General features: G+C 42.2%; 1 protein-coding gene across 1 annotated transcript in view; it reads left to right on the plus strand.

Moving 5' to 3' along the window:
* igdcc4 (immunoglobulin superfamily, DCC subclass, member 4) overlaps nt 1-26,593 on the plus strand; it is a gene marked incomplete at its 3' end in the record, with an annotated part of 159,834 nt that overhangs the window by 47,222 nt on the left and 86,019 nt on the right. The window contains 1 exon segment of the mRNA XM_080432814.1: nt 3,758-4,147. Coding sequence (XP_080288940.1) covers nt 3,758-4,147 — 390 coding nt within the window.

The following is a 26,593-nucleotide window of genomic DNA, read 5'->3' on the forward strand; positions in this document are numbered from 1 at the left end:
GCTTACTCTGCTTATTCCGATCTTTCACTTGTAAGTCTCTCTCTCTCTCGATAAGAGTGTCGGCTAAATAAATAAATAAGCGCTGCCTCGAGCTCATCGGTGCAATATCTCGCCTGGCGAGCAGGCTCTCTGTCTTGGCACAGAGCTGTAGAGAGTTAGACGTTTGGTATCCCATGATGTGGGAGACCCTGGCCCAAATGGTAAAATACGAAACGTACGGATTGCACTAGCGTCCCTGTTTGGGAGAAATTATAATTTTTATTTTGTTTTATTAAAAAATAAAATAAAAAAATAACTAGGTTGATACCGTTGGGAGCGATGTTCATTAGGAACACAACCCGTTATTTTTTACTTTATTTGAGTATTTCCAATTTCCAATACTTTTACTTCTACTCCACTACATCTCAGAGGCAAATATTGTACTTTTACTCCACTACAATTATTTGAGAACTTTAGTTACTTTGCAGATATAAATGATTACATTATAAAACATACATCAACCACCTTAGCCCTATTTTGTACATAGGGTATTTGAAAATAGCAGATCTACAAGCTTGTGAGCTTGTAGATCTGCTATTTTCAAACATTTAATACTTTTACTTTTGGTACATTTAAGTATATTTTTTTGGAGAACGATGCCCGTTGGGAGCGATGTTCATTAGGAACACAAGCGGTTGGGATTATTATTATTATAGTACTTGGAGACCAGTCTATTACATCACTCAGCACTATGTGCATCCACATATGGGGATTTGTGTATTTATACATCTTTGGAGATCCGCTGATCCCACTGACTTCACACTGGGCGCGGCATTCCCTCGGGTCCTCGGCTGAGTTTGAAACCGGTCTGTCGGTTTGTCGGACTACTGGGACGTCGGAATAATATGGCCCGTCGGCCTAATGGGCTGGCAGGCCCCTCGAGATATATTGGGAATATATGGACACTCACGCATGCAGAGAGTTGTCTTATTTTCATGATTTGTCGTACAACGAAGTAGATATAGGGCTTAAATGGTTAAATGAACACTCATCCTGCTGTGCGTTTGTGATCAAATACATCCGTGTGTGTCAGGTTCACAGGGTGTAATGGCTACCCATATCACTCACACACACACACACACACACACACACACACACACACACACACACACACACACACACACACACACACACACACACACACACACACACACACACACACACACACAGAACGCTCCATCGCTCCAGCCTATAGTGAAACCACTGGCAATGATACGAACCAGGAAACGGCTGCTAAGGTTTTAATGACTTAATGAGACCTACTTAGTTTAAATGGAGAGAAGTGAGAGAGAGAGAGAGAGGAGAGCTGCGGAGGGGATCTGTGTCTGGATGCACACACCATAGAGAAGTGTGTGTGTGTGTGCTCAAGTTAGCGAATATGTCTTTGATATTAATATTATATATCACTTTTGGCTGTGTGTGTGTGTGTGTGTGTGTGTGTGTGTGTGTGTGTGTGTGTGTGTGTGTGTGTGTGTGTGTGTGTGTGTGTGTGTGTGTGTGTGTGTGTGTGTGTGTGTGTGTGTGTGTGTGTGTGTGTGTGTGTGTGTGTGTGTGTGTGTGTGTGTGTGCGTGTTTTAGCCTCCACTGAGGATTTTTCCCATGTATAGGCCTATGTCTAAAAGAGCATGTGTGTATGCACGGTGGATGTGTACTTGCATTTTGGGACAGAGTGGCGTGCGTGTGTGTGCGAGTGTAGCACAGTCTTTCAAAGCATTACCCACTCCATCAGCAAACTCTGCTGTAGGGTGGGGTTGTGGGGGGGGGCTCATTTAATCAAGGAAAATATCCAATCCCCATTAATTTAATTAATCCAATGCCAGAGAGAATCTGAAGGAAAGCTGTGCGTGTGTGCGTGCGTGTTAGAGAGGCAGAGAGAGACACACATGCGCGCACACACACACACACACACACACACACACACACACACACACACACACACACACACACACACACACACACACACAGAGAGAGAGAGGCAGACACACACACACACACAGAGGCAGATAGACAGACAGACAGACAGACAGACAGACGGTGAGAGGGAGGGAAGTGTAGTTTACTGCATGTCAGACTGTGGGGATTCATCACACCCCCTTGAGAAATAATTCTGGACAAAAGCAGCTCCTCTCTTAAAAGAAAATAGTTTATAGTGGTTTAGGATTACGCTCCATAATATAATTAGCGGAGCGTGTTTGACGTTGTTATTCAGAAGCTTTGTTCTGGTGTCTGCGCTGTGAAGACTCAATTTAGACTACTTTGCTTGCTCTGCGCACAAAGCAGAGTGCACTTAACAACACAACATGCATAACAGACACCGAAACACACACACGCACTGCATAATGAAGTATAGATCCACTTCCGTGGGGCTTTCAGGTGTAGAGCTGTGTCTGTGACATTGATTTACCTAAAGCACCACCTTGTACAAACTAAACTCAAGTCTGTCAACTTGATTTGGGGTCTCTAGGGCAGTGGTTCTCAACCTTTTGCGTGTCAAGGACCCCCAAATTGATATGCATTTGGACGCGGACTCTGGACATCTGAAAATGTTTTGTGCCAGGGACCCCCAGAAGAGAAGATTTATTAAAAAAAACTAAAACAAAATTATTCAAAATCTTCCAAACATTTTCAAGATCTTTCAAACAATTTCAAAAATAGCCAACGTATAAATGGACGAAGTGGTTAAAATGATCGTGATGATATATTAACACATTTTGCTGGGGCCCCCCTGGAAACCTCCCCAAGGAGGTCTGGGGGTCCCCGGACCCCACTATGAGAATCACTGCTTTAGGTCACTGGTTCACAAAGTGCGGTCTGGGGGAACCTCCAGGAGTCATTGAGGTGGTTCCAGGGCATCCAGCTAAATTAGTTCATATAGTATCACAGTCAGTTTAACCGCTTTAACCCTATTTTATAAAAAAAATTAATAGTCTATCTACTGTACAGTACAAGCTCACAATGTTTCTCGGTGTATTGCGTCGTGAGCTTAAAGAACAGAAAAAAATCTTGAAAGAATGTGATTTATTTTTTACAATGGGTCCCCTGGCGCAAAATCCTTTCAGGTGGTGGTCCACAGCCAAATACATACCAATTTGGGGGGTCCTTGGCATGGAAATGTTTGAGAAACGCTGGCCTAATGCATATCAAAGTGGGGGTCCTTGAATCTCAAAAGGTTGTCGATCACTTTTCGTGCAGAGCTTGCAGAACTGCTACTGTTGATGCTTTCGTGTATTTGCTTTATGATCAAGTAGGGCAGGGGTCTTCAACAGGGGGTCCGGGACCCCTAGGTGGTCCTCAGAGTTACTACAGGGGGGCCGCCAAATCTTTGTGTGATATATTTTTTACATCAACCACTAGCATCCCATTTCTGAGGAGAACTTTAGCTAAAAATAGAAGATCTACAAGCTCAAAACTTGAGCTTGTAGATCGGCTATTTCTGACAAAGAGGTTTAGGTGTAGAGGGGAAAAAAGAGCAGACCAAGTAAAAAAAAAAAAAAAAAAGTTTAATCTGCAACACAATTGTATACAATATAGAGGGGGTCCTTGCTTCATCTCTCTCTCAGCTAGGGGGTTCTTGGCTGAAAAACGTTGAAGACAACTGAAGTAGGGCGTTAATTTACGGGAAAAAATAACTAAAAAGTAAAAATATGGAGATAAGAGGTTTCTGCAATGTTTCATCTCTTTTCCCCCCCCTCTGCCCCCCCCCCCCTCTTTTTTTTAGAGAAACCTGTGTCGGTGGAGCTGAGCTGTGGCGCGGGGCCCGTCCACGCCGTGCTGGAGCCCGGGACCCCCCTGCTGCTGGAGTGCAACCTGGGGGCCAGCGACACCCCCTTCAACGTCACCTGGCTGCAGGACGGCCGGCTCCTGGCCCCCCCGGACGACGACGACGACCTCGACGACGGGGGGGATCAGGAGTACCGCTTCCTCCAGCACCAGCCCAACGGATCCCTCCTCCTGTTGCCCCCCACCATCCAGGAGGAGGAGGACGGTGGCGGGGGGCCGTCGACGACGACGGCGAGCGGCGGCGTGGCCGTGGAGGGAGCCTACAGCTGCGTGAGCGCCAGCGCCCTGGGGGCTCTGACCAGTCGAACCGTCACCGTGCTCCTGGCCAGTAAGTTTATGTCCCACCGTGTCCAAATGCTTTTTTGGGGCTTATTATGGGAACAGTGGCAGTGGTGGAAAAAGTACTACAATGTTTTACTTAATTACACGTATCAATAATGCAATGTAAAAATACAAGTAAAAGTCCAGAATTCTAGATTTACTTGAGTAAAAAGTATTTGTATCAAAATGTACTTAAATTACCAAAAGTAGAAAGTACTCATTATGCAGAATGTTCAGTTTCACAAGTTTTCAATTGTATAAAATATAAAAAAATATTTTGAAAATAGCAGATCTACAAGCTCACAATGTGTCGCATGTATATAGGGACAAAATCGTATATGAACGAAATCGTCAACGTAACAGTTTCATGAAGTGAACGGGTTCGTTCACGTTCACAGCAAAGAATGAATTATTGTGAATGAATCGATCATGAACGACCCATCACTAGCCCCAAGGTGGGGTGCCCTGTGCTGCAGCACCTATAAAGCCCTTCCATTAAGCCGGCACTGGCTGTAACAATCAGAGTGACCATGATTGAAAAGTCGTGTGGGATTCTTCTGGCTTACTGTTCATACGTACGTACAGTGCAGTACGGCCATGTGACTCATTGTGGAGCCAGACAAGACACAGGTTGGGTCACCACCTCGCATGGTTTCCTGCGGCGTCACTGTGAGAATGTGTGCGTGGATGGATGGATATGCTCTGTAACGCACACATGGTAAAGTGCTCCGGATAAAAGGCGCTATATAAACGCACCATTTAACATTTAAGTGATCCATTTACTCTGAACCCACCGAGGATGTCACTGTCACATGTGTGTCACAGCAGTGGAGGAACAAGTGAAAGTAGCAACACCGCAATATAAAAAGAAAATACTAATACTATTATATGTAAAAGTCCTGTATTCAAGATGTTACTTGAGTAAAAGTACAAAATTATTGGGATCAAAGTGAAAGTACTCAAATTTCAGAATCAGTTTGAATGGATATGACTGATTCAGATTTTGATATACTTATATACTTGCAGTACCAAAGTAAAAGTACTCAAACTTTTGCGAAAATATCAGATCTTACATATTTGAATAGCCCAAGTATAAAATAGGGCTTAAATGGTTATGTTTTTGGGCGGTGAAACCGCCCCTATATGTGAGGTGTGGATATTTGCACACCAAATCCTGCGCTGTGATTGGCCACAAATGTACCCCCCTAACCCTGCACCGTGATTGGCCAATCACAGTCTATTCAGGACTGTGATTGGCTAGGGAAACATGACACATGTGCATAGCCCTATAAATAGGACCATAACTTAAAAAAAAACATGAATTTGTTTTTTTTAAGTTATGGTTTCTTCCTTCACTTCTTCCATCACTTCTTCCATCACTGTGATGACCACTGTGACCACACCGCCCACTTCACACTGGGTGTGATTTTTTAATAATAATCTTAATCTGCAAAGTAACTAGTAACTAAATTTACTGTTAAAAGTCCAATATTTGACTCTGAGATGTCAGTGTTTCCCCTAGCCAGAGGCTGAAGGAGTGGGGGAGGAGGCGTAGTGAAAATGTGTGGATTCTCAAAATGCATTTTGTGCTCAAATACGAAGACTTATATAGTAAGTGCACAGTAATAATCTGTATAGTTTACATATGAATTGTCTCCAGATTTAGGAAAATTAACTTTTATTAGACAAAAGTATAGACACAAGTATAACCAGTCACAGATCAGTCAGTCACACATCAACAAGTAGTGATGGCGCAGATGGCATCCTGCCTGAGAGCATTTGATCTTTCTTCTTTTACAAAAAATAGCTCTAATGCTCTCTGAAAATTCAGCTCTCTTATTGGGGGTCCATTAATGCTGAAGTGCATGCAGGTGGCAAGGTGTTCCCCTTGTAGCCGGTTTCTGAGGTCAGTCTTCACCTGTGAATACCACATGCTTGCAACTTACAAGTAAAAGTCTGGAATTTAGAATTTACTTGAGTAAAAGTAGAAAAGTATTGGTATCAAAATGTACTTAAAGGTATCATGACATTCATTTTCACTTTTTTTATTTTCAATGTTTTATTTGGGGTTTTATGACCTCAATTACACCCAAAAAACCTGAACTTAGAACATTCAGTGGATTTTCTGTGGTCTGGGGTTTTCTGAATAATTAGGCTGAAAAGTAATCTGAGCTTGGCCCTTCGACAGTGAGGTCACAGTCGATTAATCCCGCCCACTCTCCTCCTCGCCCCTCCCCTCCCCTATCCTTTCCTTTGAGGGGGGCGGAGCAGAGGCGATGATTGACAGGCAAAATCCCTCACCAGCGACACCCGCAGGCAAAGATTTCTTTTTTCATTGCAGTTGAAAAGGCTTTAGAAATGTGAGAGAAAAACACCTGCCATGGATCACTGGAATGGAATTTTCACTTAAAACTTTTTGTACACTTTTGAAGGACCAGGACAAAGACTTTGAATGTGGTGTAAAAGTGAATGTCATTAAACTTTAAAGTAGAACGTACTCATTCTGCAGAATGTCCCATTTCACAAGTTTTCAAATGTATAAAAATCTTTTGAAAATAGCAGATCTAAAAGCTCCCAATGCGTCGCGAGCTTGTAGATCGGCTATTTTTAAATGGCCGAAATGTATATAGCCTAGGGCTGAAGTGGTTCATGTATGTTTTGTAATAATAACCATCACAAATAGAGTGCATAGATATCACCAAGGCAATTGGGAAGCTTTGCAAGAGAAGCACTTGTGAAGGACACAGTATCGGTGCGCATTTTAGTCACTGACAAACACAACTGTACACTCGTTCTCTCCTTTCAATGGAAAGGACAGATTTGACAGTTGATGGCTTGTTAACAACCGTCATTGATTTTGAACAGACTAAGGTGTTACCCGATTTGAATCCTACAATGTAGTTGTTAAGTAGGCTATGACGTGTGCTTGCAACTTCCCAATGCAGAGCCATTCATAAGTTAACAGAGGGGCACATAATACAATTAATTTATAATTTTCATAAGGCTGGGTGTTGTGGAGCCCTTGGGGATGCCTGTATACAGAATATGCTTAGTTTACGTTTTCGAGAGGAGGCTGCTCACTTGAGCATGGCTGTGTGTAACAAACCGGGTCATTTACCTGATGAGAGAAGTTCATGTTTACATTGTTTCAGCTACGCTATTTGTGTTAATAACACAACGTTCAATCGAAGGTTGTGCTTGTTTAAAAAAACGCTCTGTGTTCACGCTATGTATAGCTGTATAGCGTTGGGCCAGTTGTTTGCAGTAACTCCGAAACGGCTTTGATCCCATTGCCTGTGCGGACCGTATCCGTGGCAACAAAGCCAAGGATCCGTTGTCGCGCACGCATGCACAGGAACTCCGAAATTCCGCTGCTTAGAGTATGACAGGGTTGACAAAAACAGTAATAAACAGCTCAAATTTGGGAAAAGTGACTGTCTTCATATGTGGAAGTTCAGATCAATTGTTCAACCCATTGAGGGAGAAGAATGCGGAACAGACAGACAGAAGTTCCTTACATTACATTACATTACTGTCATTTAGCAGACGCTTTTATCCAAAGCGACTTGTGCATTCAACATAGGTCTGGAACGAAACTACTAACCACCAGAAGTTTTACTGCATTCTCTTCTAAAACAAGCAACTAAGAGCATACGCTGAGTGCAATATATCAGCTACCTACTTTTTTAAACAGATGAGACAAATAGGAAAATCAAATGAGCAAGAGCTAAAACAAATACGTGTCCTTTAAATCCTTAAATTGTTAGTAGGATAGTAGGATGCAGTTGAGCAGTTGAGTCAAAACAAAAGTGCAATATTTGTGCAATATCTGTCTTTGAAATAGTGGAGTGAAAGTCATGAGTACCTAAAATACTTAGGTGAAGTACAGATATTCAGAAAAAAAGTGTACTTAACCACTTAAACCCCGGCATCCGAAAATAGCAGATCGACAAGCTCACAACACGTCGCAACGCAACGTGTTGTGAGCTTGTCGATCTGCTATTTTCGTCAAAAGCTTTCCCCACGATAACAGAAAACCTAAAACACTCTCTTGTATAGAGAGAGCCTTGAGGGACTTCGGTAAACCATATATTGTTTAAGTGCTTAAGTACACAGTACTAAAGTTAATGTACTTTGTTATTGTCCTACCAGTGGAGACTGCATTGTGAGTCAACTGGTGGACAGGTGGGCCGTCCCTAAAGCAGCATACACTCACTTTGTTCCCCGTCTCTCTGGACCAGAGCTCCAGTCTGAATACAAAACATCACCTAAATGCAGAGCAGCTCAAATGGAAATACGCTACGCTCCTCGTGGGACAGGATTGTATCCCCAAACACGTACGCGCACAAATCAGTAGTGGAGAGTACATTTACTCAAGTAAAATGTTGATGTCCTTTTTTTTACTTTACTTGAATATTTCCCTTTTTTTTTATATAGTTTATATTTTTACTCCACTACATCATGTCAGAGGCTATTTAGTTTTTACATTTGACTCCACTGCAATTATTTGACAGCTTTAGTTACTAGTGACTTTGCCTATTTAGATTATTATTACAAAACATACATCAACCACTTAAGCCCTATTTGGTACTTCGGCCGAAGTACCCTATTTGGTACTTCGGCTATTTGAAAATATCCAATCTTAAAAGCTCACGACGCGTCGAACTTGTAGATTTGCTATTTTCAAAAACGTTTGTCAAATTTACCACTTTTACGTTGATACTTAAAGTACATTTAGATACCATTACTTTTGTACAGAAGTGACATTTTGAATACAGCCCTTATTCTATTCTACAGGCCATTATACTTCTTTTTATATCGTCTCTGTCGGTTGGAAACCTCATATGTCCAAAACCGTTACTTTTCAGGATCCACATTCCCAAAAACGCAAAAGCAGCAGATCGACAAGCTCAAAACGTTTCGCGCTTGCGTATCTGCTACTTTTGATGCGTTTGTGTGACGCTGTAGTATGATCAAGTAAGGCGTTAATTTACGGGGGAAAAAACACAAAACGTTAAAATATGGAGATGTTTCTGCGCGACAGCAACGATATTATGTGGTATCGGTAGCTTCTTCCACCACTATGGCACAAATAGACGCGCGTGCACACAGTGCACGCTGCGTGGCATTCCTCAAGGGGATTTCCTTGCATGGCTGGAGATGGAGTTGGTTCTGGGCTGGATCAGACAGGGGACTTATTGTCTGCAGTGCTATGTTAGTGTCCTGGGAACAGGTAGACTATTAAGCAACATTGTGCCATAGACGACACAGAAGAGGAGAGAGAGAGAGAGAGAGCGAGAGAGAGAGAGAGAGAGAGAGAGAGGGGAAAGACCTGGAGAGAGGAGGTGGAGAGAGAGGGGAGGCGGAGAGAGAGAGAGGGGAGGGAGAGAGGGGAGGTGGGAGGAAAAAGAGAGAGGGAGAGGCAGGGAGAGGAGGTAACAGAGATTGGAGTAGAGAGGGCTAAAGAGGAGGAGGAGGTGGGGAGAGAAAGGAGGGGGACAGTTCTCCATTCCGAAACCCCCCCATTCCGAAACACCACCATTCCGAAATGCCACCATTCCGAAATGCATTTTTCGGAACGGTGGGGTTTCGGAATGGTGGGTCCCCACCATTCCGAAACACCACCGTTCCGAAAAATAAACTCTCAGCCACCTCCACCCACCCACCTCCACCCACCCCACCCACCTCCACCCACCTCCACCTACCCCACCAACCTCCACCCACCCACCCCACCCACCTCCACCCACCTCCACCCACATTCACCACTTTCCCAACCTCCACCCACCCCCACCCAACTTTACCCACTTTCACCCACCTCCACCCACTTTTACCCCCCACCCACCTCTACCCACTTATAATAACTATCCGTTATAAGTAGTTAATTGATCATTCATAAACTGTTAGTTAATGAGTTATTAATGACTAGTTAAGCATTTTAGTAGTTAATTAAGGATTATTAACTAGTTATTAAATCATTTATAAAGCATTAGTAAATGAGCTATTCATGTTTTGTTAAATATATATGATAACAGTTAAGGAGTTATAACTATGCTTTATAGATAAGAGATTACTCACAAACTATTAGTTAATGAGTTATTAATGACTTGTTAAAGAGGTGGTGCCATGGTTTTGCAATTTTTCTGTTTTTCATGTGTCTATGAGGTTGATTGAACTTCATTAAGCCCCCTGGTGGTGTTTTTATGGTGTTTTATGTCTTCTCTGACTATTTTGACTTTCTACCTGGAGGCTGAAACCTTAAAGTAATACTAGGTAACGTTTTCAGTAAAACTAAAGTTAAATTGTATATCTTTTGTGAGTGGCAAATGTTTCACAACACCCACTCCATGAATTTCACCCCCGAAAGCCTTTTATTTATATATTTTCTATTGAACGCTGTCGAGCTTGACTTTCCCTCGAAAATGACGTCATCTGGCTGGAAAATGGAAGCGGAAATGCACCGGGTTCCTGTTTGGCCAGGAACTACCGCGCCGGTTTCCTGTTTGGCCAGGAACTACCGCGCTAATAACAAAAGGAAACTCACGCTGATTTTAAGAGATTGTATGATTTGAAGAACGAAAAAAAACAGAAAAAGAAAACACAGCTCACGGTAACTAAAGCTCCACTGGCTAAGAGAAACGATCCACAGATCGTATAAAACAATTAAAAGAACGCTTTTTGAAACACTTCCGTCTTCCGGTGAAAACGAATGGAATTCTGGGTAACGCAGTAATAAACAAACGGCCTGCAGTGACGGTAATGACCAGCAGAGGCTGCTAAAAGTCGTTATTTTGAAATTTGCACAGTAAGACTTTAAGGGTCAAACGTGCCAATAGAAAAATTGTCCTTTAGTGACATAGGGTGTTTTTCTATTGGCACGTTTGACCCTCAAGGTTTCAGCCTCCAGGAAGAAACTCAAAGTAGTCAGAGAAGACATAAAACACCATAAAAACACCACCAGGGGGCTTAATAAAGTTCTATCAACCTCATAGACACATGATGTGTCACATGATGTGACAGTTTTGGTACTTTAAGTACATTTTGACACCAACACTTTTGTACTTTTTTTTTTGTATTTCGAATTCAGATCTAAGCTCACATTGTGAGCTGTAGGTCTGCTATTTTCAAATTATTTGTGAGATTGTAGATCTGCTATTTTCAAAGATTTGTATACATTTTAAAAGCGCGTCCATAATTTTGTGTAGGCCTTATAGTACTTATAGTACAAGTAAATTCAGAATTCCTTTCTTTTACTTGCCTTTTTGATGGGAAGCGGGTGGGGGATTCGGCTGCTTTTTGTTATGACCTTTCATCATGATATATATTTTTTTCCTTTAAACTGATGTCTGCATTTCTGCATTGCAATAAATATATCTGCGGCTCTGCCAGCTGTGAGAGGTCACTTAACAATTTAAGTCTGGGCTTTGTTTATTATATGCAACAAAAAAAAGTTCTATATATATGAGTGAATAGTTGATCAACAATATAGGCAGCATTGTGCAAAAACATGTTTATATAGGTGGGAATATGACCATTCCTCTCTATAACAAAAATAGACTAATTGGACCCAGAAATGTTGTTTTTCTATTTACTATTAATATTGAAATGTAATCTATAGGCCTATTGTATGAAAATAAACTTTGTTGCTAAGAGTTGAGTGTTGAACAAACGGCACAATGTCATAAATGAGTGTCCTACTCTCCCTCTGCAGCCGCACCAGGCACGCCCACAGCCGGGGGCGGATATTACCCGATGTTTGCTTTCTAAGCTTGGTCTAGCCTTTGATTGCCTTTCAATAAAACCATATTTGATAGACATAGGTATCACCTACATGTTACTGATTACAGGGAATGTTATATTATTGTAATCCGTTTAGGGCTGACCCAAATAACTTGAATATTCGAAGCTTCGTTCGATGGCACAAGATTCGAACTTTAAAAAAAAAATCGAGTAATCGTTTTTTAAATGTGATTATTTTTTCTCCAAACATGTACAAATGCAAAATATAAGGTGCTTACCCGCTTGCCTCAAATGTTAAATAGGTGTCCGGAGTATTTGTGCAATGTATTAGTCCATATCTTTCAATAAAGAAGTGTTTTAATCCCGTCTGTGGACGAACGCCATTTTCCCTCCTCGTTTCATTCCTGTTTACATTGAGTGTAATTCCGGCTTTCACCGGATGCGCCCCGTCACTACCGCCAATTGGGAACTTCTGACTTAAATACTTCTTGAAAATATGGACTAATATATTGCACAAATACTCCGGACACCTAGTTAACGTTTGAGGCAAGCGGGTAAGCTGTCTGTCTGTCTGTCTGTCTGTCTGTCTGTCTGTCTGTCTGTCTGTCTGTCTGTCCGTCCATCTATGTATCTGCACGCAGCATGCACGGCACATCTGAATATATCTTTCTGTCCATCTATCTATCTATATGCAGGCAGCATGCACATCTGAATATGATTTCAACGGATCCAATCATTATTATCCTGACAAACAATGAATCATTGACGGACAGAGAGCCAATCGAAAGTCTGCGCATATAGTCAATAAGATGGTTATTATTCATATTATTATTCATATTATTATTATAATGACAAACAGTGAATGACTGACGGACAAAAAGCCTTCTCGAATGATGCCCCGTTGAAATAATATCAAAACGAAAACATACAATGCTTGTATAACGTCCCATGTGTATTGTATTATAATCATTATCATCATAATAATCATAATATTAATCAAACAGACATGTGTGGCACGCATGTGTCATGCGCAATTACGCGTGACTGCAACCATCATATAACAAATAACATAGCAGGCACAGTGACAACTGGATCAACTGGGTCAAGCTCGCGGCACAGTGCGCCTTGCGCACCCGTTATTTTTTACCTAATCAGATGAGAGAGAGAGAGGTGTGCGCTTCTTATGGTACTTAGGTACTTCTTATGGTACTTCTTATGGTACTTCTTATGGTACTTCTTATGGTACTTACTAGAACTATATAGCGACTGGACTGACATGAACTTTTAACACTGCCAACTTTCCTACTCATTCCTGTGTGCGTCTTTGACCAACCAACCACACCCCATTTACAGAAGGAATATGCTATATGTCTGTTATTGAGCTCGCCAGTAAACTCCACTTGTCTTGGATTTGGTGACGGTGTTGTGATCATTCTGTTTGACAACCCAGGACGAATGCCATTGAAATAGCCTAAACACCTTATTTAATAGCCTATAAGAACTGTATAGTTCTTATAGTATTTACCTTCATCAGATAAATACTAATGTTACTGGCCTATTTGAAGAATGAACTGTCCGGACCTGGACCATGACATGTATTTGGGCTGCTGTGCGTAAAATGGATTGTTTAGCTATTTTATGACAATAATAATAATAATAATAATAATAATCATAATAATCATAATGTAATGGCCGCTCGTTCCCCGGCCGCACACAGCTCGCTACAAACCTCCCGACAGTCACCGAAACCTACGATCACTGGCATCCATTCATGCCTTGTGCGTCTGTCTACAAACTAAGTGCCTTTGATCCTAATCACCTTTTATGTGTGCGCGAATGGGCCATCAAGTGTGTCTGATCTCCCAGTGGGGAGTTAACGACCGCTGTTGATTCATTGACTGAAGCAATCAACACCTATTTAATTGTTTGTTTGTTTTCCTCGAAAGCAAAGTTGTTGAAAGACTCATGGAGAAATCATGATGTCATCTCAATCACCTCAATCAGATGACTGTTTAACTTCACTAGTGCATGTACGCAGCTTGTTGTCAGCTGCTGTCTTGTCTTGCTGCTGTCTACTGACGTCAGGTGCACTAGGCTTGTGACACGTTACAACCATTACAATGTATAAAGGAGACTCTTTATTTTACATTAAACACATGAAAAGCAGACAACTTTTCAACATATAAATAAATAAAGGTAATTTATGTTGCAGAGTTATTGTAATAACAGAAGTGCAGGAGTCGTTGCCACGCCATAACATTACGACCAAAAAATAAATAAAATTAAAATAAAGAAAAAATAATCAACATTATGGCCACTCCGCTTGGGTCTCAGAAGTGTGAGTGATAAATGTAAATTATATGATTAATATGGCCTGCAATTATGTAGGCTAATGCTGCCGGAGAGAACCACAATGTTATATGTTTTGTGTGTGTGTGTGTGTGTGTATGTGTGTGTGTGTGTGTGTGTGTGTGTGTGTGTGTGTGTGTGTGTGTGTGTGTGTGTGTGTGTGTGTGTGTGTGTGTGTGTGTGTGTGTGTGTGTGTGTGTGTGTGTGTGTGTGTGTGTGTGTGTGTGTGTGTGTGTTGTTCGGAAATGCGTGTCTTTAGCGCCCTGTTGGTCTTACCAACATATCCTCGACCGCATGGGCATTTTAGCAGGTATTTAATATTTTTGGTTGTGCATGTTATAGTGCCCTTGATATCAAAACGTTTCCCCCCGTTAGTGGGTGCGTAAACTTTTCGGTGAAATTACATTGTGCGCAACGGGCGCATCTGTAATTGCCTTCGGGGATTTGAGTCAAAAACCTTGATGTTGGTTGGGGATTATGGAGCTGTCTATAGTCTCATAGGACTCAGGGACCAAATATGAAAAAATAATATTTTCGGAATGGCAGGGCCTTATAGAACACTGGAAAACACCCCCATTTCGAATAATAGAAGTCAATGATAGGAATGGCGGTGTCTTTCATTTCGGAATAGCAATGTTTTATAACAAAATGGAAAACACTGCCATTCCGAATAATAGAAGTCAATGGTAGGAATGGCGGTGTTTCTGAATAGAGAGGTGCACCCAGAAAGGAGGTGGAGGCGGAGAAAGGAGGTGGAGGCAGAGAGCGGAGCAGGAGGAGGATGTAGAGACAGAGGAGGGAACAGGGGAGAGAGGAGGTGGTGGTGGGGAACAGATAGAGAGGAAGAGGAGGGGAGATAGAGAGCGATGCAGGGGAGAGGGTACATCTTGAAATATTGCTACTATTTATTTCAAAAGCTTTATACCACCGTTACCCTTCCTGGCATTATATATCGTCGCTGTCGGGCAGAAACCTCTTATGTTGTGTTTTTTCCTACATTAATGCCCTACTTGATCATACTACAGCGTCACACAAAAGCATCAAAAGAAGCAGATCTATGAGCTCGAAACACGCCACGGTTTTGAGCTTGTAGATCACCTGCTTTTGCTATTTTTGAGTTTGAATCCTGAAAAGTTACAGTTTTAGATGAGGTTTCCACCCGCGGCAGACAATAAAACTACTCCTAACAGCAAACGCAGAGAATAAGGAAAGGAAGGCAAAAAGAAAGAGAGCAGCCTCGTGTCTCCAAGGAAGCCTCTTTGTGTCTCTGCGGGTCTTCATTCAGTCATTAGCTTTGTGTAAAACGAGACGGTATCCTCGCTGGATGTCCCCTTCTTTTGTCAGCTGTCGCATGCCTATTTATGAGGATGGCTTCTTTAGGGGACATGGGGACAACCGAGGAGGGACGGGGGACTCGGGGAGGGAGGGAGGGAGGGAGGGAGGGGGACCGAAGGGTTCAAGGAAGTATGAGGCGATGAGGATGGTGAAGGGAACGACCCATAGAGACTATTAACTATGTCCTTCAGACGTGCGTGAGCCGCGAGCGCGCCTGTGTGTGTGTGTGTGTGTGCGCCCGCTCGCACACATGTATGCGGGAGCGTGTTTGTGTAAAGGTCTATATATAAATTATGCATACTGTTAATGTCCGTATACCTGTACTGTAGCTACAGAATCATGGTATGTTTTTTCTTTAAAACCATTCCTCCATTGATCCAAGACAGGAACAGAATCTTATTGATTGATCATTAAAATAAACTCTGAAAATGCCACGCGGTCCACCCATCTGACCACTTAACACAGCAGCCATGCTAACCCATTCAATCCGGGAAAGCATCTGTGTCAGATTTTAGCTATATCAATTTATACAACATAAGTCTTTTCAGAAAACTGTTTAAAAAAAAACGATTTAGAAGGCATTTTTTGAATGGCTTAAGTGGTCAGTTGGGCGGGCCACACATGTTTTAGAGCAGGGGTCTTCAAACAGGGGGTCCAGGACCCCTAGGGAGTCCTCAGCGCTACTATAGGGGGTCCGCCAAATCTTCGTGTGATAGGATGTTTTTTTTTTTCCATTAACAAATTGAACCCTAGTATCCCTATTCTGAGGGGAACGTTTGCCGAAAATAGCAGATCTACAAGCTCACAACGCCTCGCGTTGTGAGCTTGTAGATCGGCTATTTTTGGCAAAGAGGTATAAGTGTAGAGGGAAAAAAGAGCAGACCATGTAAAATAAAAAGTTTAATCTGAAACACAATGTTATACAATATAGAGGGGGTCTCTGCTTCATCTCTCTCTCTCAGCCAGGGGGTCCTTGGCCTGAAAAAACGTTGAAGACCCCTGTTTTAGATATTTTCAAGTGGACCCTGATCCATCCCATATAGGAGTCCACTGTGTCAGATGGATGTGTGCAGTGGGCAGACAGGGGGTCCACGGGGGGTCCACGGGGGGCTCAGACAGAAGAGCTACAGTGACACTGAAGTCTGCGTTTCTCCTTGTCTCTTTACTTCTGCCAATTAGACCAGAGGTGGAAGGAATGGTGCAACGTGGGAAACGTAGGAAAACATTAATTACCGCCATGGGTAGTTGTATTATTGTCGCTGCCAGCAGAAACCTCTTATCTCCATATTTTAACTTTTTGTGTTTTTTTCGTTAATTAATGCCCTACTTGATCAAAATACCATCCAAAATCGTCACACAAAACAATCTAAAGTAGCAGATCCACAAGCAATACGTTTCGAGCTTGTAGATCTGCTACTTTTGCTACATTTGAATTTGTATCCTGAAAAGTAAGTTTTGGACATAGGCTACTGTAGGAGGTTAATTTCCACCCGACAGAGATGATAAAGCATTGGGATCCCAGGTTGAAAGCATTTAAGTCTGCATTTGGGTTTTTATAATAACTACAGTATTTGAAACTACAGTATTTGACCAATATAAAGTATTAACAAGAGCTTGTGACTAAATAATAACTACATTGGATCCATCGGAACACTTGTTCTTTTCCCCCATTTTCCTGAAAAAGTCAAAGGTTTTTGGACGTACGCGGTTTCCGCCCGATAGGGAGCGTATTGGAACAGCTGTGTGACAGTTACAGTATGCGACTCGGGTGCCTTCCTTTGTCTAAGAGCAAGCGAGATAGGGGAGAGATAGCTGGTGAGCCAATAGCAGACTGGCAGACTGTATTGAAGTAAAAATGTAAATAAGGCTGGAGTGAAGCAATTCTCCCTCTCTCTCTCTCTCTCTCTCTCTCTCTCTCTCTCTCTCTCTCTCTCTCTCTCTCTCTCTCTCTCTCTCTCTCTCCACCCCTCTCTCTCTTTCTCTCTTTCTTGGCACAATGCCAGTAGCTGCAAGGCAAAATCCTCTTGACTTTTCTCTCCTGGCGCCATTCATGCACACTCGCGCACACACACACACACACACACTCACATCTTCTGGGGATAATGTCGGTCAAATTACGCCGGTGTCACAAATTAGGCCAAATGACCTCCCCCAATTAGCTAGCAACAAGCAGACAGCTGCAGTGAGTAATTATAAATTCCAGACGATAATAAGCGAGCTGTTGATTCTGTTTTTTTTTTCTTTCTTTCTTTCAGCACATCATTGGACATTTTGCATAGTAGCAGCATCAAGCCTGATTCATACAGAACAAATGTGTACAGAAATTATACGCAGAAAATAGTCCCATCTACGGTACACACTCACACACTGCGGTGCGTTGTGTGAGTGCGGCGGTTGAGTGAGCGTGGCGGTTATTATTTGTGTGCTGCACAACTAAGTATAAATCATGGGTATTGCACTCCAATGATGGCATGTGCACTGGATATCTCGCATAGTGGCAGCATTAAAGGGATAGTTCACCCTCAAAATGACTTTTTCGGTTAGTCGCCCCATGGAGACTTGAATTCATGGATATTTTTTAGTTTTTGTCGCATTCCTAAGCCAATAGTTTGATAACCGGCAGCAGTTCCGGTAGGAGACACAAAGAGTCTCCTTTGTATCTCCTACCGGAATCGCTGCCTACCGGTCTGCTGGTCATCAAAGTATTGGCTTAGGAATGCGACAAAAAAAATATATATATCCATGAATTCAAGTCTCCATGGGGTGACTAATCGATAGAAAAAAGTAATTTTGGGGGTGAACTATCCCTTTAACCCAGGGGTCTTCAACAGGGGGTCCGGACCCCTAGGGGGTCCTCAGAGCTACTATAGGGGGTCCGCCAAATCTTTGTGTGATAGGATGTTTTTTTTTACATTAACCACTTGAACCCTAGCATCCCTAACGTTGAAGACCCCTGCTTTAACCACTTAAAGCCTCTAGACTTAGTAAACAGGACCTGAGTTGTCTCTGTACTTGAACCGCTTTTTTTCTGTATACACACAGACACAGCCTGTGTGTACAATAACAGCCGATCTACAAGCTCGGCTATTTCTGGCTAATGTTTCCCCCCAGGATATGGATGCTGGGGTTCAAGTGGTTCAAGCCTGATTAATACCGAAAATATATACCAGACAATATATCATCGCTGTCGGGCAGAAACCTCTTATATCCATATTTTAACTTTTTTCGTGAATTAACGCCCTACTTGATCATACTACAGTGTCACGCAAAAGTATCAAAAGTAGCTTTGAGCTTGTAGATCTGCTACTTTTGATCTTTTGGTATTTGAATCCTGAAAAGTAACAGTTTTGGACGTATGAGGTTTCCACCCGACAGAGCGGACACGCTGAAGATAGCTGATCTACAAAGTCACAACGTGCCGCGATACAGCTCCATCTTGTAGATTTGCTGTTTTTTTCAGCAACGCATCACAGGCCCGCAATTAAGTACAACATCAGCTATTGCACTCCGATGACTGTGAATGTGCACAGGAAATGAAAACACACTGTAATACAAGTCAAATCAGACCTCTTTTATTTGTATTCCCCCCCCCCCACCCCCATTCTTTCATATCGCAACGACCGCACTGCACTACCTTTTATCCTGCCGCAAAATGAGTCAGACTTAAAAGGGCATTTATTTAAAAGGGCATTTTCTGAATTAATAGTTTCCCATCCCTGAATGCAATCTTTTATTTATTTATTTTCGGTCTCAAGGTTGCAAGCATTCCACGATTACTACCCCGCGTGCGTACACAAGAACGCGACAGAAGTGGCGGCGGCATGCGTCAGTTTGATGTCGACGACGGACGCCGGTCGTGTCCTGTAAATGGATGCGAATGAAAATGTCAAGTCACAAATATAAGATGTCAATGGCAATTACAAGTATGTGTTGAGAGGCTGATAGCGGGGGGTCTGCTGGTGATTCTCAGACCATGCAAATATGTGACCAGGGTTACCACGGAGAAGGGGGGGAGAGGGGGGTTGCAATCTGATAGCTGTGGGGCCAAAGAATGGGGCAGGCAGGCAGGGGGAGAGAGAGAGAGAGAGAGAGAGAGAGAGAGAGAGAGAGAGAGAGAGAGAGAGAGAGAGAGAGAGAGAGAGAGAGAGAGAGAGAGAGAGAGAGAGAGAGAGAGAGAGAGAGAGAGAGAGAGAGAGAGAGAGAGAGAAAATACCACTGGTGGAAGAAGTATTATAGTACTATATTGTCGGGCAGAAACCTCATATCTCCATATTTTAACCTTTTTGTGTTTTTTTCGTAAATTAACGCCCTACTTGATCATACTACGGCGTCACACATAGCGAAAGTAGCAGATATGCTAGCCTGAAACGCGGCGCGAAGTGAGGCGTTTTCAGCCTGTAGATCTGCTACTTTTGCAATTTTTTTATTTGAATCCTTGAATCCCGCAACGAAGTATAAAGTATAGGACTTAATTTCTTAATGTATGTTTTCTAATAATGCTAAATCGACAAAGTAACTAACTAAAGTACAATATTTGCCTCTGAGCTTTTATCTTTCGATTAGTCACCCCATGGAGACTTGAATCATGGATATTTATAGTTTTTGTCGCATTCCTAAGCCAATAATTTGATGACCGGCAGCGTTTCCGGTAGGAGACACAAAGAGTCTCCTTTGTGTCTCCTCCCGGAACCGCTGCCTACCGGTCCGCTGGCCATCAAATTATTGGCTTAGGAATGCGACAAAAACTATAAATATCCATGAATTCAGGTCTCCTTGGGGTGACTAATCGATAGAAAAAAAATATTTTTGGGGGTGAACTATCCCTTTAATGAAAAGTATACCTCAGAATTGCACTTAAAGGGATATTTCACTTTCAAACATGTTTGGGGTCCTTTTAACATCTTCTCAGGCTTTTGTGAGCATCCCAGACAGTTTTTAAGTTGCTTGATTCAGTATTTAGATATTTGATTAATTTTGTCTGACCTGCCCCCTTTTTTCAAACCGATTTTCAAACTCCATTTTAACCATGTTAGATTCATTGAAAACACCTGTCCTTGGTTCTGGTGTCCTGCTAATACATGAGAGGGCCATGGGTTTTCCAATAACTTTTTTCATTTATTTATTATTTTTTTAATTTCCAAAAGATAATTGAAAAAAACACAACCCCTTCACGCATTAGAAGGCCAATATCAGTCACCAGAACCAAGGACGGGTGTTTTCATTGAATCCAATCTGGGAACCCATCGCCAAATAAAAAGGAAAAACAGCGCCCTCTGCTGTTTTTTACTTATTCATTTGGCTCTGCGCGGAGCTGAACGGACGACCCGTGCTCAGGGAAACCAGGGTTTTGGTCTGCCTCCAGCCTTTCACTTCCGGTGGTGCGACTATGTTTTCATTCCCACTAACAAAACAATATTTCTCCACGGAACACTAACACCATTTCTCCCAAAGAACATGGATCGTTTTGGTTATAAGCCCACTTGTTTCTATGATGAAAGAGCAATTTAAAATGTTACTAACTTTCCGTGGTTTTGTCGGCTTCGAGGACGCTATTGTTAAATGAGTTTTGGTTTGTTTCCAGTGGGGAACGAACGGCACACACGTAATTCCCGCCCACTACATTTGATTGGGTAAAGCGCGGCCTGCTTCCTGATCTGATGGCACGCCCACTTGTAGCCAATGTGCACGGGTTGTCAACACGGCTACCGACAGATTCAAACGCAGAGCTGAATCTGTTCTTGAGAGATTACATTGAATCTAACATGGGGAGGGGGGGGGGGGGGTTACTTAGAGAGATAGAAGGGAGAGAAAAAGAGTGAATCATGGGATGAAAAGACAATCAGTGGTGAAGAAGAGGATAGAAGGTGACACTGCTGCATTCAGCTCGTCAAAGTCAATAACCTGCATGATCTTTATGGGTGACAGCACCCGAGGAGATTTCAGTGTCACGTTATTGGATAAGACAATGCTGTTGCCGGGATTGTCGAGTTTTGACACGGTAGCAGTGGTGGAAGAAATATACTCACCACCACTGCACAACTATTTTTTTCTGTCATACGAAAAAAAGTTTGAAAATGTACTTTGACTTTGGTACTTGAAGTATTATTTTGATGCCAAAACATATATACTTTTTAATCAAGTCAAATTTTTAATACAGGCCTTGACCTTTAACTTCCAAAGTATTTCTACATTGTTTTATACTGTAGCTATACTTTTACTTCAGAGTACTTCTTCCATCACTGGCATGCTCTGACGACAGTCCAGCGTTGTTCCATCGCAGCACGGTCTCTTCTCTGCACCCTCTCTGAACCACTTAAACCCCATATGGTTGACCGTCCGGAGTCCCTCAGGGCTCTACACTGGAATCTTTACTGTGTTCTGTGATTGTGGGGAAGGCTTTCGCTGTAATGACGCTGGGGTTTAAGTGGTTAATGTCTACTGATGTGCACTCTGGCTGATCAGCTGTTACTCAGCAAACACACACCCACGCACAAACTGACAACACACATGTCACCCACACACACACACACACACACACACACACACACACACACACACACACACACACACACACACACACACACACACACACACATGTGTGTGCGCGTGCGCATGCACACACATACGCACACACTGACAACACACATGCACTACACATACTAATTTCGTGCACACAGTAGACCTACATACACACACACACATGCTGTGAAGATAATAATGGCAGATTGACTACTTCTACTACAGTCACCCATCACACTGTGACACGTGGAGCTGGAGGCCAGTGGTTCTTCTCACACATTTTCATGTTCAGATAGACAGTAGTTCAGAAAACACACAGTGTCTCTTCCTCTGGAGTGGCATTGCGTACTGTTGTACATATTACCAGTGCCAGCTTAACGGAAGGGCTTTAGGTGCTGAAGCACGTGGCACCAACCTTGGAGGGGCACCACACGGCGTGGAGAAAGTGAAAGAAGACAGAACTATCGCTGAAATTTAGAAGCAGCGGGTGCTGAAGGAGCGCTAAAACAGTGAAACGCACCGGTGAAGCGTCAGTTTAGGGTTAATCCGGCCCTGCATATTACATATCGTTGTTGTCAGGCAGAAACCTTGTATCTCCATAGCCTACTTCAACTTTTCATGTTTTTTGTAAATGTATAAAAAGTAAAAGTCTGTCTGCTTTTATAAATATTGAGCCAATGCAAAGTATTAACAAGAGCCTGTGACTAAATAATAACTACATTTGATCCACCGGAATACAGGCAAAAAAACAATCCCTCTTCCATTTCCTGAAAAGCAACAGTCTTGGGACATACGTCGTTTCGACAGCAACGATAGTACATATTGTACACACGCTGCACACGGTACACACACACACACACACACGTCACGCGCACATAGATGCGTTGTTTGCATAGGGGTCCCGCGCTGTGCAACGGTTACAAGTGGCAGGGGTTAATCATTAATTTTGCGGGGCAAATGATACCCGCGTGTGCGCAACAGCCTGCTGGCTGCATGCGAGCTCTGCTGGACCAAACACTGGTGGCGGTGCTGCTACTGCCTCGGCCAAAGAGTGTGACTCACCCTCTGTGTACTCATTGAGAAACTTTGCTCCAGTTCGCACACAAGTGAGAGAGAGAGAGCACAGAAGTGCAGCTTTTGTTGCCACGACCGACAGTTGGTAGGTTAGGTTGGTGTTCGCGTGTTCCTTATGTGCTACCAAGCTGATAACACTGCTCTATCATGCAGCACACTTCCCTACCCCTGTGTGTGTGTGTGTGTGTGTGTGTGTGTGTGTGTGTGTGTGTGTGTGTGTGTGTGTGTGTGTGTGTGTGTGTGTGTGTGTGTGTGTGTGTGTGTGTGTGTGTGTGTGTGTGTGTGTGTGTGTGTGTGTGTGTGTGTGTGTGTGTGTGGGTGGGTGGGTGGGTGGGTGTTCTACCCAGCGCAGTCAATGATAATGAAGTCAGGCTTTTAATCTCATCGATTCATCTTCTTTTGTCTTTTTTTGTCCTTTTTTTGTGCGTGCAAAAGCAGTGATAGTACCGGTAAAGCCTGTCACTGGAACAACAAGGTAATCAATGTGATTAGCCACTTAAGCCCTATTTTATAGAAACATTTGAAAGATCCTTTTCAAATGTTGTATTTATTTATTTTAATAAATACTTTAATTACATGCCCAAACTAGGGACACAAAGGGTTCATGTGGTTAATTTCAAACTGATATTATGTTATGTTTGCTGTCACAAACTTTGTCTATTCAGCAAGAACGAGCCGAGCTCAAGTTTGGACAGTGGAAACATTTTGAAAAGACAAACAAACACTTTTTAAATCATATCTTTATGTCCAGGGTTGTAGCTTAAAGCGGTATTATGTAACTTTTCTTCGGTGAATACAATTTTACTTTGTCCCATCTGTATGGTAGACTCAGAGTATCATAACACAATATAGGCCTAACTTATCGTCTCTGTCGGGTGGAAACCTCATATGTCCAAAACTGTTACTTTTCACGTTTCAAATTCAAAAGTGGCAGATCTACAAGCTCGAAACGTGGCGCGAAGCGGCTAATACTTTTGATGCTTTTGTGTGACGCTGTAGTATGATCAAGTAAGGCCTTAATTTACAAAAAAACACCACAAGTTAGAATATGGAGATAAGAGATTTCTGCCCGACAGCAACATTATACAATTTGGGTGGTTGTATTTGGTCTCCTTAATCTTCTATTGAGGCATTTAGTTCCTTTGTCTAGGTTAGACACAACTATTGACTCAATCCTGTTTCTGGTTTGACACACATTTTTTAGATCAAAATTATATTTCTCCCATGAGCAAGCAGGCATGGGCTCTATTAGCTCAATGCAAAGTTTCAGCACTTGAGCGGGAGTTCCAGGTTGAAATCCAGGGTAGAACAGGAAAATTACATAGTGCAGCTTTAATGGGGTGAATCTTTCTAAACTCGGTTGACCTGCCTTTATCTTACTATCCTTCACTGTTGCAAGAAGTACTCTTTATTCAAACTTTTTTTTTTTCCAATACCACAATATAGAAATATTCTGTCGCAAGTAAAAGTCCTGTACTCAAAATTGTACTTGAGTAAAAGTTTTGGCATCAAAATAGTAAGAGTACCAAAGCAGAATGACCTAATTCAAAGTTTACAACAATCCTCAGAATCTTTCGGAAATAAATTATCTTCAAGCTCACAATGCAAGATCAGCTATAAAATATGGCTTGTATTGTAATAATAATCTATAAAAAGTAATCTATTTGCCTTTGAGATGTATAGTGGAGTAGAAAGTATAAAGCATAAATATATAATACATGCTTTATACTGGGGGAAATAACTACCACGGCGTGGTAGGGCTTCACATTTGACGCCTTTGCTCCCCCGGGTCCCAGATGTAGCCGAGGATTTGTGTGGGCCATCATTACTATTGTTCATCTGGATGGCAATGTTTTCTCATATCTGACAAAAGGATCTTTAACATTCCCCTGAAATATGGGGTTTGTTTATAGTGCTGTTTGAGGGCCAGCTGCTGTATCTGTCCACCTGTTTAATCCATTAAAACCGGGAAAGCATCTGTGTCATTTTTTGATGTATTTGGCTCTACAAAAATAGCAGATAAACAAGATCGTAGATGAGCTTGTAAACCTGGTAAAAAAAATAAGCTTGAAAATGTGTGCAAATCTTTGAATATAGGCTATATACATTTTTAAAGCAAACATTTTTAACTCAAATATAAAACATTTTGAGATGGGGGTCCGCGGCCAAATACATATAATTTTGGGGGTCCTTGACATGGAAAAAGTTTGAGCACCTGATATAGCAACCAAACAATTATGTATTTGGCTGCAGGCCCCCCATCTCAAAACATTTTGTTCCAGGGACCCCCAGAAGCAAATATTGGAGATAAAAATTTTCTCATTACAAATATACTGCTCAAAAAAATAAAGGGAACACTTTGATCCCTTAATTCTTTTGATTTTTTTCGTTAGCAGTATGTACACAATTCATGAAAAAACTCAAAAGAATTAAGGGATCAAAGTGTTCCCTTTATTTTTTTTAGCAGTATTCAAAAATGTGCACAAAGTTTCATGATAAAAAAAAAGCAGATCCACAAGCTCATATAAAATGACGCGTTCTCGGTCTTAAAGGGTTAATTTAACGCCACATCACCACATGCATCTATCTTACCAGCACCAGCTCTGTGCCGTGTGTGAATAATTTCACTCCCTCCTACAATGAAGGGGGAAAAATCCACACAGTATGGTGAGATTTATGTGTATGCAGCACCACTGGATTAGTCATTACATGTCTTTATGCCGTGTGGCTAATTCCTCCAATCTTCTCTGCATCAGTTCCGCGTTGCGCTCCACATGCTCCGCATGTGTTGCTATGGGATCGCACTGTATCCCACGAGTCGGGATTCATTCAGAAACATTTTTTTGTGGCTACATGCCTTTGTTATGTATTTTTTCATGATGAGCTTACATTTGGCTGCAGGGGAGAAATCATTCAGGATCGGCAGCATTTTCATTTGCCAGATGTGTTTTTTTTCTTGTTTTTTTTTCTTCTCTCTCTCTCGCTGTGCTCCAATGCGAGCTGATGTCAGCACTGTTAGAATTATGTTTGACTTTTGTGTGTTTGGTTGGTGCAAGGGGTAAAGTACCTGTTTACCACTTTTCTTTTCTTTTGTGAATACAAGTTTACTTTGTCCAATCCGTATGGTAGAGTATGTCAACAGTCAACACAATATAACTTATCGTCTCTGTCGGGTGGAAAGCTCATATGTCCAAAACTGTTATCTTTTCACATTTCAAAATTCAAAAGTAGCAAAAGTAGCAGATCTACAAGCTCAAAACGTGTCGCTTCGCGCCGCATTTCGAGCTTGTGGATCTGTAGATTAGGGTCCAATGGGGCAAATGGGGATCTTTGGCTTAAACGCACATCAAACTGGGGGTCCTTGAAATTAAAAAAAGGTTGAGAATCACCGATCTATACAAAACATAATTGTCCATGTTCGGAGGAGGGAAGCCATGGG

Source organism: Gymnoscopelus braueri (assembly GCF_963280865.1).
Source record: "Gymnoscopelus braueri genome assembly, chromosome: 1".
Taxonomy (NCBI): domain Eukaryota; kingdom Metazoa; phylum Chordata; class Actinopteri; order Myctophiformes; family Myctophidae; genus Gymnoscopelus; species Gymnoscopelus braueri.